At 36.3% G+C, this 14056-nt stretch overlaps 2 protein-coding genes across 4 annotated transcripts in view; both read right to left on the bottom strand.

The window, feature by feature from the left end:
* Tow (target of wingless) overlaps window positions 1-3674 on the bottom strand; it is a 45050-nt gene extending 41376 nt beyond the window's left edge. For all 3 annotated transcript variants that reach the window (XM_070300297.1, XM_070300307.1, XM_070300314.1), the window contains exon 1: window positions 3457-3674. The gene's annotated coding sequence lies outside the window, so the exon portion shown is untranslated. The remainder of the gene's footprint in view (window positions 1-3456) is intronic.
* Window positions 3675-7999: 4325 nt separating this feature from the next.
* On the bottom strand, window positions 8000-14008 carry Raf (Raf oncogene). Its single transcript, XM_070300233.1, has one exon. The coding sequence runs from the start codon at window positions 13268-13270 to the stop codon at window positions 10886-10888; it is 2385 nt and encodes a 794-aa protein (XP_070156334.1). The 5' UTR covers window positions 13271-14008; the 3' UTR covers window positions 8000-10885.
* Window positions 14009-14056: the final 48 nt, after the last annotated feature.

Raw genomic sequence — 14056 nt, 5'->3', positions numbered from 1 at the left:
TTACTTCGCGCACTCGCATAGATCTCTTGATAAAACATTTATAAAGATTACACAAGGATATTTGAAACATTTTTTACCTTCGGGAATATCTACCAAACTTTTGATAAAATGGCACAAATACAGAAACAAAAAATAAATTATATTTAAGGAATTATTACAGAAACAAGAGATATCTCATATTTTAATTATAACTTATTTTAAGACTCCATATATTAAAACGAATGATAGCCATAATTTGATATATAGACATTGATTACGTTCAACAGCAATATTCTGTAAAAATTGAGATAAGATAAAGATTGAGATAAGGAACAATAACATATAGTTAATGAACATCCTTTACTACATTTATTTCATTCCTAAACGTACAAAATTCATTTTTAAGATTTCAATATATTCTTGAATTCTTTAATATTTCGCTAATTCTTTAATATCTCGTAAAAATTGAACAAAACATATTCTTAAATGTGTCAATGCGCGAAATGTGATTTTCTTGAAAATTCATGGAATTGATAATAGTACATGAACCACGAGTTCTTTTAAAAATATATAGGAATGCAAGATAAAATATCGAAAAACGAGATCGCGAGCATGCAGAGACATTTATCGATAAATCGTAAACATTATCATTATTATCGGTACCGATATCTTGGTTTCGTAAAAAAAGTTTCGTAAAAACTCACAAGCATCAATAACGGTATTTTGTATCAACGTCGTTAGCAACATTTGTTTGCGGCTTAATTATTTAAAGAAATCATATCCAATAAAACGTACAACATCAGCGAAATTTTGTATTCCAGTTTCAATTACTCCAGAATATATTATAAAAAGCATATATAAAAATTATTAAATTTTTTAGTTGATAGGTTTGTAGTTATAAAATTATAAAGTTACAAGCCGTGGAAAATTTATTTTCGCAAAATAAAATTCAAATATAAATTTTTCAATATAAGATCTTACACACGCATATAACCCACAGATATACTATAATTTAAGAGAGATAGACTTTATTACATATATATATATATATATGTATGTATGTATAACAAATATATATAACAATGAATATACACATATACACACTTTTGCAGAAATTTAATCCTATATTTCTTTAATATTCAAAGTTAAGAGATAAAATTTTCCAAAAGATCACATTTTTCATCAATTTTTTAATAAAAAAGATTTTTATCAAAAATTCGTCAAAGAATCTATGGATAGTGAATAATAAAAAAATTTAATACAGATGGTTTGAAGCAAAATACAGATATACAAATGGATCATTATATTATTACAACTTTTGCTGCTCGTTATTGCCAGTGACATTTTTCGATAACAAAAATATCATATATGTGTCATCAACGTGTGCAGAATAAAAAGAGTAAAAAGTTGAATTAAACAAAATGTCAAATTAGCAACGGTGTTCCTCCGTTTCCCCTAACGCGCTTTCTACTCCCCCCCCCCCACCTCTCTCTCTCTCTCTCTCTCTCTCTCTTTCGTCGTTTCGCATTTAAATTAAACAGACAAACAAATACACACATCGCGACAATACGGAGATATCTCAATAACGGCCCGCGGCATTTCGAACGAAAAACGAGTGTAAATTGTATTCGTGTTTTTCATTGTCGTCGTATATTTGTCTTCGCTTCTCGTCTAACGATGAAATGCACGCCGTCGTATTTGATTAATCTATTATTTGCGCGGGAATGTATCGATGTTTAATGCAACGCACATCGTAAATATTGAAAGTTACTGTAAATACTGAAAGCGTTCGCGACGGAAGGTTAAATTCTTCTGCCATTCACAACCCTTTATTCGATGTTGCCTTTTTATGCATTCATTTTTTTTTTTTTTTTTTTTATTACCTTCACTTTTAATCTCTTAAAATATTTGTATATATATATATATATATATTTATATTTAAATTTATAATTTATCTTTTTATCTATTATATTTATTATATTCATGATTTTTACGTGTAAATGATTTTTTTTTAATGTATCTTATTACATTCATAATTCATATGTATACATAAATCTGTTAAAGTCTATTTTATTATACTTATGATTTGTGCATATGTAATATTTTTTAAACATTTTTAATATCTCATCGTGATCGTTTTATTTATGTAAACAGTGTATTCGAGAAAATGTGTTATGTAAATTAAAGATTTTGTATCTTTTGTTACATATACATATAAGTTCATCTAATTTTCTAATTTTTATCTAACTTTTCCTTTATTCTATTCAATTATAATACAATTTTAAATTTGTTTCGCAAGATTTGTTAAACATAAAATTAATTCTAAGTTTCATTATTATTTGTAAATCCACTGTGTTATTTGAAATTTTATGTAGAGATTCAAAGAATTATCTATATAAGAATTTTAATAAAATCTATTATATATAAAAAATATTTATTTCTTGACATTAAATCACGTGAACTGGAATGTCACTTTTGCGTTGTGAACTGACAACTGACAACAAAAGATTATCGACTTTTTCGGCGTTTAATGCGAAATTGAGTTAGTGTTACAAACAGGCTATCGACTAATAGATTTTAGTCATCCAATCGAAATCGGATTCATATCATAAAGTGGATGAAACGTCAACTCTTCGAATTCCACTTTCTAAAGAAACCGTATTTTTCCAACAGCCGAATTAACTTTGTCAACTTTCTTCCCCAACCATTATGATTTTTTTATCGTTCCGATAAGAATGTGACCCGCTTTAACGCTTCCGCTTCGTGTTTTGGAATGTATCGATCCTCTCTGGTGTCAGATTACTTTTGAGAGTTAATCGTACGATTTTTTTCCAAAAAGAAAAAAAGAAAATTTCTACAAGGATTTGTCGAAATCATGATGACGTTATCTTTTCCATTTTTATCGAATCGTATCGGCGTCACGTCAATAAAAAATAAACTGACATCAAACACGGATCGATTTCGCCGAAAAGAAAAACTTCATAGAATCGTTAGGGCGAAGAGAAAAAAACGCTACGATATTACGATACCGAAAATAAGCTAAAAAACGCTACTATTTCTCGTCGCTCGTAGACAGGAAGAGAGAGAAAGGGAGATGCCCGGCTGCAAAAGCGGGCAATATCTGTTCATTGTCGGGCCCTTCTGCTTCGATATCCAGTTCCGTCACTCTCGACTATAAACGTGCGACTTTCCAAGCATGCTAACGCCGCTTAATAAGGTAACGGCGAACACACTCGGCGAAATTTCATTCGCGAGATCCCGTAGGCGCTATCGAGTCTGGATATTTCGGTCAACCGCAGGGGAGAGGAAGGCGGTTCACCGGCTATGCTAGTGATAGCGATATCATCGAGCGCGCGCGATGTCGTTCCCCTCGAGAGCGAAAGAGAGAGAAAGAGATGAGAGAAGGAGAGAGACACTATCGCGTCGTCGACCGCGCCGAATTTTCTTACTCCAAGTAAGTAAATTAATCTCGCGTACCTTCGGACGAACGTTCGCTGCTTATCGTCGTTGCCACTTGCGGATGATCTCACTTGTGATTGCTGCACAACTGTCCTTTTCACACACGTACGACAAGTGAACACAATGAGACGGGGTGTGATAGGGCAGCGAGCACGCGAACGATCCCACCTTTCCGAGACTCCGACATCGACTAACGTCAGGCCGGCTGAGACGCCAGCTGGAGCCGCGCATGCGCGCTGCGGCGCACATTCAGCATAAACATTCAACACGGGGTTGAAAGCAGGGCTATTAAACTAATATATTTCACATATACTTTTTCTTTTTAAATAAGTTTTGATTTTGTAAAATTTACAATGTGTGTGTAATTCTTATAAAATAAATATAATTTTGAATAAATCGTAAATATAATTTCAAATAAAATACTTTTGTACAAAAACGGCTGTGTGTGTGTGTGTGTGTGTGTGTGTATCTTACATAACATTACGAAATGCATGAAGCGTTTTAATTTACTATAACTTCTCTAAATAAACAAGTTTTAATTAAACTTGCAAACTAAAAATGAATAAAAAATCTAATTAATATATGTATGGGATAATAATACGCGCATTTTGCTGTTTTTCTTTTTAAGAGAGCAACTTTCGGAGATTCGTTTTTATATATTTCTTATATTTACGGTTTAATATTTTAAATAAACGAAACGTTTTTAAGGAACAATTACCCCGGAATATCAAAGTTACTTTGCTCCTTTTACATAATCCTTTTTGCATACAAATTTAATTTCTGATGGTTTCCGAGCTCCAAGTTCTCACACACAGCACAATTTGAAAATCATTGTTATATATATGTCAGTATATTGGGTATCTATATCTATATCTAAATATGATTGAATTGATGAATCTAATATGTGAATATATTGCTAAATCTATATGTGATATGCTGCGAGAAATATACAGTATTTGGATAAAGATTAACATAAGATAGCTTAAAAAGATATATATTTTAATACTCGGTAACTTACGATATATATAATAAATAATTTAAAATTTAAATCAATATTTATACATATACATACATGTCTTTCTTATCTGTGTGAAGTTAATTGAAATTGCGAGAAATGCGGCGTTCCAGAATGTTCTAAAACCGCCATCTATGAACATATCTGCGAACCTTTTAGCGTATTTTTATTACCGATCAAACATTTAAAATGGTATGATAGGTATCTACAACGGGAAATAATTTTGCATCTTGATATATATCCATAAGTGTATTTTGCATTTAAAAATATCCTTTAAAATTGACGTAAAAAATATCCGCGAAACAATGATACAAAATTGAGCAGAGATGACAGTTTTTCATTATCTTTTAGCGCACATTCAATGATTATAAAATCCGTAAAATATCCATTTTTATTCCGGAGATAGATTTTATTTATATAAAAAAATAATAAATCTTTTTAACTGATTAAAAATAATCTAATATCGCTGAGAATGAAAGATATGCTAAAATGCTAAAAAAAAAGGAATTGACGCGTATATATACCAAAACTCAAATTAGTTTAAAGTATACAGATCAAGTACACATTATAAGTACAATTTATCTATTTCTAATTATATTTGATTGACAAGTTAAAATTATATACAAATCAAAATAAATCATCGTATCTTTTTGTTACGACACAGCTCAAATTAAACAGCAAATGGATGACTGTATATGATGACAACAGTCCATTATATATATATATATATATATATATATATATATATATATATATATATATATATATACATATGCTCGTGTGAAAGGATCAATTAAGTATTCAATGATTTATTCAGAATTATCGATGACGCGCGATAGCGTTCACACATATATCTGCGTAGAACGTAATTTCTTAGAAACGCGTAAACACTAGCCTTTTATATATTACGCAGACTATTTATACGTTCGCGTTCTTTTGTATTGGATTATTGATTCACTTCCGTCCGTCGAGATGCCGAAGGATCGCGTAACGCGTATTTCGCATTTTATAGGACTTTCAAGCGCGCACATGTATAACGCCGCGTGGTTCTCGTTCACATTTAACGCTAAATTTGTGACCGTAGATATATACATATCCAGTCCCTCTCTTGATATATTGAAGACAATCTCGAAATAAAGTACGATGAAGATTGAGAACCACATTTAGACAGTGACCGCGAATTCTCAATACAATTTTCATCGTGCATGCGGTGCTAAATGCAGATGCTAACTCTTGAATTTTGTCCTCCGTCTTTCACGAGTAAATTTCTCGGAAACAATGTCTCTGAAAATTCAATTATCGGAAAAATAATTAGTATATTATATTTCTAAAGAGGAATATTTTGCTCCTCTCAAAAGCTATCTTAAAAGGAATTATAAATTTATGCAATTTTATCTTCTCTTCACTTGAGCAGCAGTGTATCAACAAAATTTAACCGAGAAAAATATGACTTCAAGCGTGATTATTATTGAATAACAAAAACATTTGATGCATTTTTAATAATAAGTCTTATTTTACAATAGCGACGCGACGGGAGATTTAATTTTACATTAGAATTACACGAAAAGATTAAAATAAGATAATATCCAACGTAAAAAAAAAAAAAATATATAGGAATCAACATTCAACAAGAAAACGATCGTGCGTTTTTTCATCTTTTTTTTTGCGACATGTTTTTGAAAACGGACGATAATTAAAGTCGACATATGTGGGAAAAATCAAGCAACAATTTGCATATTTCACGCCTGTAATTTCGAACGCAGACTCTTCGTCGCGTGGACACGCATCTCGCTCCCCCTTCGCGTCCGCGATCGACGATTATCCGTCACGGGACGAGAGATTCTCAGAACTCGCGCGCATTTCCCCGTTAGATTAATTAATCGAAATTAATCGAAATAACAGTCGCAAACTCCTACGTCTCGTATCTCTAAAGAAAGAAAACAGAAAGGTACTCGCGCTTTCGATTAGTAATGAAAGACAACTCGGTAACACGATGAAAATATTTCTCTCCTTTTCTTGCTTCTCTTAATTTACAAATTGATGATACATATATATATATATAGAGAGAGAGAGAAAAAGAGAAAGAAACCCGTATACATTTCGTACGCGAGAATTTGTTCAACCATTAAATTACCATCCGGCAAACGAAGTCTACCGAAGCGGAGGAGGATCGGGGGGAGAAGTCATTTTTGGAGAAATAAACTTCGCATACATCATACGCGAAGATAAAGTAAATTTATTTTTTGTCCTTTTTCTTGTATGTGTGTGTGTATGTGTATATATATATATATTTTTTTTTTTCGTCTCTCTTTCGATTGGATACAGCGGATTATAATCGAGTATCCGATAGAGTCGCGCGCGCGATCGAGGAATCTGTTATAGTCTGTATATCTGTTATAAAGAAGCAATATTTTGACAAAAACGTGTTCACTCGTCTGTATAATATATAGCGCGCCGACTTCAGTTAAATATTTGTTTGTTTCTCGCACCGTCTATATATCGCAGACGGAGATGCGTTCTAAGAGAAAGAACACCGCGCACACCGTTCTCCCGTAAGAAGACGCATCGATAAAAATTAATAGAAATTTATTCTGCACGAAATTGAATGAATCATAAAACGACCATCCTTTAATTCCATTCAATTCGTACCTTTTTCTTACTATAGCGCATGAGTCAGAGTCACTTAATTCAAACTATGTCGGCACAACTTGGAGCCGGTTTCACTAGCGTCAAGTCCCGTTAACTAAATCTCTTATCTCCGTATACGCCATAAGGAAAGAATTATAGAAAAAGGAACAAAGCGCGAATGTATCGGCAACCGACTGTGTCGATTAACGCAGATTGTCAACTCAGCGAAAAGAAGCCGAAGTCCTATCGTATCGCTACACGTGACAGGACCTATCGCTGGAAAAATTTTATTCTATTCAGTATACGTCAAATTCGAACCGATGACAGACTCCGAGGAAAGCACATCCGCATGAATCGAGATCCAAGACGTCGTTTAAGCGTTCGCTTAAATTTCGATATCGTGTCCCGACTATTCTCTCCTCTTACGAAGACCAAGTTTTATGTTCTACGATCGCGATTAAGCAAAGAAGCAATGTCCTCAATACGATGTCGTTTATATTCGAAACGCGTGTAAGCAACCGCAATACGTTGGATCTACTTTCCCGCGTTGTCTGCGATTTTTCAATGAGAAAGAGATGTGTTTTGATATCGTATTCTCGTACGAATTCTCGGCATCGCATGCATATTGAAGCGCGTTTTGGGAGAAGTTGTATCCCGACAAAGAGTGCGATAGTGTAAAATTTAACAGTAATGCGCACGTAAAATCTTCAAAAGTGGAGGAAGACGACAAACGTTAAGATTTAGCGAGATAAAATTCAGGAAAATACACGATCTATACTCCTCTTACAACGAGAGACAGAGAAAATTGTAACGCAACGTACAAACTATAAAGATGCTATTGGATGAACAATTCTCTTTCTCTCGTTCCGAGATTTAAACGGAAGATTTATTATTAATAAGTTCCTTATTAATCTAAGATCGATGCGCGAAATTTTTAACGGAAGACATAAGTCGGTTTTCTCACACGCATGTCCTCCTCCTCCTTTTAATCTTTCAGATAGATTTCGATATCATTGTCACAGTCCATTGCGTTTTCTCCCGTTATGAGAAAGCGTTATCAACGACGTAAGCTCTGCTTTAATTTACATTACGCGTTTGTGATATACAATTTCAGTCTCTGGCTCGCTTCGCTTATTATATATTCACGTTCCGCGTATTTAAGCACGCATTCTCCCTTCACATCCCCTTCCTCTTTCACTTGCAATCAAATTCCTTTCACGCTTCTGAATTCGGCACTTGTCTACGGTCGCGTAAGTTGCCACATTGTGAATTATGTATAAATAAATAAATAAGAAATCGGGGTGTCATGGGAATAAAGATGGGATTAAAAAACTCAAACGCTCTAATTACAACTCGATTTCGAAGGTTCGTTCTTAGGCCTTGTGCGCAAGAAGGAAGGTGCATACGACAAGAGCTCTCGAGACAAAAATTTTCCAACAAACACGTACGATCAAACGCACAAAGTAACATATAAAAATTTATAAATATTATTATATAATAAGAAAAAATAATTATACCAAATGTTTACAAGAGTGGTAATATATGAATTGTTTCATATATTATGTTTCTTGGTATAATATCAAATATTATAAGAAAATATATATATCATGATTTTTTAGAATTATCAACCATACAAAGTTAAAGTAATTATGTACATATCATAGGACATTGTATAGGACAAAATATGGATATGTTACTTTATGAATATCTGCTCAAGATTTTAGTTCAGATTTCAGAGATGTATGTATCATAGTACAACTTATTTAATTAAATGTATTTTCAATAAAATATATTACATTCTAACTTGATAAGAGAGCATTCGTGGTAATGCATTTTCCTTCCACGCATGTAAGTATACTGTTCATGATGCACGTTTGATCGTGATAAAGATTTAAAGTGACATACGATATTACAAAATTGAAATTCTGCAACGCTAACTAAAAATTACATTGTATCTTGGATTAATTCGAAGTGAAATTCGCGCTACTTCCTGCATCACGATAGCCTTGGAAGATTGTATATTCGTAGGAAAAAGCACGTATATTCTAAGATACTATTTAATGTCAACTAAACGTAAATCGTAATATGAAAGCCCATGCAATTGTATATTCGATTGTACAATATATCAATTATAAGATTGCCACTCTTTTTCCCTCCTTATCGTATTCGAATAATTAACTGTAAAACTTAAATTTACTGGTGTGTGCGCGGAGCGCGCGAGATATTTGAGTTAGTTAGAAAGTTAAGAGAAGCGAAATCTACGGTAAAAGTTCCATAAAAGAATTTTTCGAAGCGCATACGATTAATCGCCTTCTCGTTAAATTTTAATACATGTATCCTATTACGCTTGTGTTACCAGCATCGATTATATATCTATCTCTTAGGCCACGATATATCATCTCCGTACCAATATGCGGAAATATTTTACAGAAGAGGATGTTGATCGAAAAACTAGTTGTTATACTAGCATTTTCAGCTCAACTATACTCTGCTTGGACAATAGATATGTAGTATAACATTTTACGAAATAAAAGAACAAGTAGGTCAAAAATCTCTCGAAAAATTTTTTCCCCTCCCATTCATATATTTTGAGGCTTATAATGTTTATAATGCGTTTGCTTTTTATTAAATAGCAAGATTATTTAACTTTATATTTTTTTTTCTGTCAACTACAAATCAGATTTTCTGAAATATGTTTGCCAAACATGTCTTTTTCTTGTTAAATTCAAAGAAACAAATATATCAGATAAATGAATTACAACCAAATAAGTAAATTCTTTTAACATATAAAAAATAGGTTTTTCATGTTTTTTTTTATAAAAACAATTCAAAGGATATACACACATAAAATTACTATTCTCTCTCTGTGTGCATATTTTTAATATTACTTAAAACGTTTAATCGTAAAATGAATAATTAAGAGTATCCTCTCAGAAACGATTCGTCAAATAAGATATAAATATTTTAGTTAAAGAACTTCTGTTCATTTTAAATCAACATCTCTAATTTAGCAGGCTTATTTAAAGTAGTTTCATTAATAAGTATATGTGTGTATATGTATGCATGTGTGTTACTCTTGTAAATATAATTTTTTGCTTAAATGGAGATCTATACGTTGTTATAATATATTTACATATACAAAGCAACCTGTGCACCAATGTCGATATATGTATAATAATCATGAATGACTATGTGTGAAATGTGTTTGTGTGTGTGAGCATACTCGAGACAAAATCAAGGAAGTAGTACAAAATCACTTCGGCCTTTGGAAAACTATCTCACAGATAAGCGACGGCCCGCACGACTTAACTGTCGTTTTACTCTTATGACTTAATTTAGTTTTACATCCTTCATAAGGATCGCACAAAATCAACAGATCGCTACATTGACGTGCATGCACGTATAATATATATATATATATTTATGTATATATGTACACTGCTGTATATGTGTATACGAGTATGTATTTATAATACATGAATGATCGTACTTAATGAAATGAAAATTTATTTCTGTAAACGTCAAATGTCTAAAGATAAAAGCTACACATGCGTTCTGCTTTTATATATATATATATATATATATATGTATGTATGTAAAGCCTATTTTTCTTGACCTTTGTCGTATACGAAAAAGGATGTTATCACATTCCACATCGAGCAAACATTTGCAATACAATGAAAGTGAAGTGTGAAAGAATTATGTAATTTGTTCATAGAGTTAAGCTTATATCGTTATGTTCAATATTTTAAATACTTCTTTTATGCAAAGTGCATCAGACTTATAATGTGTCAGCCGATACATTTATATATTCCCACCGGAAGGATAAAAGGAAAATGGTCCAAATTGAAAGTTCACCGGAGTTTTTGGTGAAGCACAGGTGTATAGAAAATCATCAGACTGCAGCTGCGTTCTGTTGAGATTTGGTTCGGAAGCCGATCTTGTTATTTTCGGTAAACCACGTAGAAGACTCTCTAAACTGACCAGGATCTGACGAAATACTGGTCGCTCGTCCCGTGAAAACTTAATGCAGTCCTCTGTAAGTCTCTTGAGTGCTTTCGGCGTATCAGAACGCAATTTATCTAAGTCAGGACGCAAATAGCCACGTCCTACCATAAACAATATCTGATCTTTGTTATTTATATGCGAGTATGGTAATTGACCAGCTAGTAACTCGAACAACACTACACCAAACGCATAAACGTCAGACTGGAAACTATATGGATTTTCTTCTTGCATTCTGATCACCTCTGGTGCCATCCATAGAATGGAGCCAGTCGGCTGGTGAAACTGTTGAGAACCGGACCATCGAGTTTTTGCTGTTGCTAGACCAAAATCACCGATCTTAACAGTGAGATCGTCGTGTAGGAATATATTGTTGCTCTTCAAGTCTCGATGAATGATATTCTTTGCATGCAAATAGTCCATGCCTTGCGCAGTTTGTCTTCCAATCTCTATCAATGTCAACAATTCAAACTTGGACTCAAATACATGCAAGTGTTTATACAGAGATGAGCCTTCGCACCATTGTGTCACAATCGCAAGCTGTGGTTTACTGACGCAACCCATAAACAGCAAAATATTCACGTGTCGAGTTTTACGTAAAACGGCCACTTCATTTTTGAATGCTTGTAACTGTGCAGATGTGGGAATTTTAACATTGAGTGTTTTCACTGCAACAGGCCCGTGCCAATGAGCCTTGTATACAGTTCCAAATGATCCTGATCCGATACGTGGCCCTACTAGAATCTCATCCGCTGGAATTTCCCAATCCTCAATAGACTCCCTTGGCGCTAAGAGATTCTTTGAAGATTCGTCGGCTGATTTTGCTCTTGGTCGTTTCGGTCTTAAAGTATTTGTGGGACTAGCCTGTGTGGACTGACTATGTTTCGTTGGACTACTGCCAGGTGACACAGGACTTTGAATAGTACTGACAGGTCTACCTAAACTCTGGGATCTACTATACTCATCTAGGTTGATAGGTTCACCACCTGGCTTGACCATATTAAAGCAGACATTAGGTGCTGAGCTAGATCGATCTTGCTGGCCCAAGGAACGTGGATGCCTTTGATTTCTCGATGGAGCCAGAGAGGGTGACATACTACTACCCAATCCATAACCAGAGGGAAGTTGCAAGATTCCAGCGGTAGTCTCTGGATTATGCGCGAGTAACGCTTGATAGTAAGCATCCTGCATGCGTACCTGATGACATAGAGCAGGCACACCACCAGCGCACCTCTGATGAAATCTGTAATTACATGTTCTGCAATAAAATCCTTGAAAGAGCAGTTTTCTGCAGCATTCGCAAAAGGCTAGCGAGAAAAATGTCTTACGCACAAAATTGTGCGAAATGGAAGTGGTTATAGGAAACTTATCCAAAATCTCCACCAGTATTTCGTCACATTCCAACGATGAAATGTCCACGTCCCAACGTATCAAATACTTGGAGCTATCCATGCCCATAACGTAGACTGCGCACATCTCAGTAGTGAGATTTCGAAGCTTCATCGCTTTGGCCAGCGCATCTCTCAAGGAAAGTCCCTCTCTCACTTGCACGCTGGTACGTTGCTGATTAGGTAGATACGCCCTCAGTGTATTAAAGGATTTTACCGGTGTTCTCGGGCCTCTAGCTGTACTGTTGTCACTTTCCGATATGGAAACACTACTAGAAATTCTCCTGGCATTCAGCAGCTCGTTAAGCTTCTGCTCCTCGGATTCAAGCTTGTGCAACTTACTCGTTAGTTCCTGATACTCATTCAGATAAATCGAAGGCGGATGTTTCAAGCCGGCGAAGCGATTGTTCAGAGTGTCGATATTCTGCCGCGTGACATTAATGATGCTCTTTATGTTGCGCAGCTCGTACCAGAGCGGATCCGTGTCCAAGTAATCGTCATCGGGATCGCTAAACTCGCCGGATTCCAGGCCGCTTCCGCGCGAGGACGTCATCGCAAGTTGCGGCGGCGGCGGCGAGTGACCCGCTATACCTTTCTTCCTGTGCCGTCGACGGCGCGCCAACGCCGAGGACGACGCCGAGGACGACGACGACGACGACGACGAGGACGAGGGTGACGGTAACGGCGACGTTACCGCTGTCTCGGGCTGACCCTCGGCCCTATAACACGAGAACAACTCCGTGTACCGGTTCGCACGGACCGCCGCGTGATACCTGCAATCGCCGATCACGGCCATCTTCTTGCTACGTCGGGCAGCATCCTGGGCCGCCGCTGCCTCGCTTCGAAATACCGCGGTAGCTCGTATCGACGCGCTAACCGTAACTGAGAAGCGGAGTGCGGTGCGCTCGCACGCGAGACAGAGAGAGAGAGAGAGAGAGAGCGCGCTACGACGATCTCTCGCCAATGCCACTCGATCGCCCTCTCTTTCTTTCTCGCACTCTCTCTCCCTATCTCTCTTTCTCTCTGCTCTTTGTCTCGCTTCTCACCACGCCGTTGTCTCGCCGCGCGACCAAGCACGCAGCGTCCTTCTCGTCCTCGTCGTTGTCGTTGTCGTTGTCGTTGTCGTCGTTGTCGTCGTCCTCGTCCTCGTCGTCGTCGTCGTCCTCGTCCTCGTTGTTGTCGTCGTCGCACGTCGCCACTCTCCTCTGCCGCGTTTCTTGACGTTACTCGTGCCTATCGAATCGAATCGCCGTGATGATACGCCGCGAGTACACGGCATGCCGCGACGTACCCGTTCCTGGCCCGCGCGCACTTGTCACCGACGTGTCACAATCTCTTCTCCTTGATCTTTCCTTTTTCTCACTCGCTCCTCCTCTCTCGCCACGAAGGGCTGATCACCCCGTTCCTGACGTCGCGCACCCGATCCAATTCAACGATCCGTTGTATACGACCCGGTCTCGAGCCGTCTCGACGCAAAACTGGCACGAGCGAGGAGCGAGGAGTGCGAGGACTGCGAGGAGGCGCGGGGCTATGCTACGAACAGCCACGGACCGCGGTGCGGTGCCGGTGCTGCCAGCGTCGT

Source organism: Polyergus mexicanus, unplaced genomic scaffold (genome assembly GCF_030449975.1).
Source record: "Polyergus mexicanus isolate NDT 795.1 unplaced genomic scaffold, iyPolMexi1.0 SCAF_1, whole genome shotgun sequence".
NCBI lineage: Eukaryota > Metazoa > Arthropoda > Insecta > Hymenoptera > Formicidae > Polyergus > Polyergus mexicanus.
Note: the sequence above shows the minus strand (reverse complement) of the source record. Positions and strands in the feature narration are given on the sequence as shown.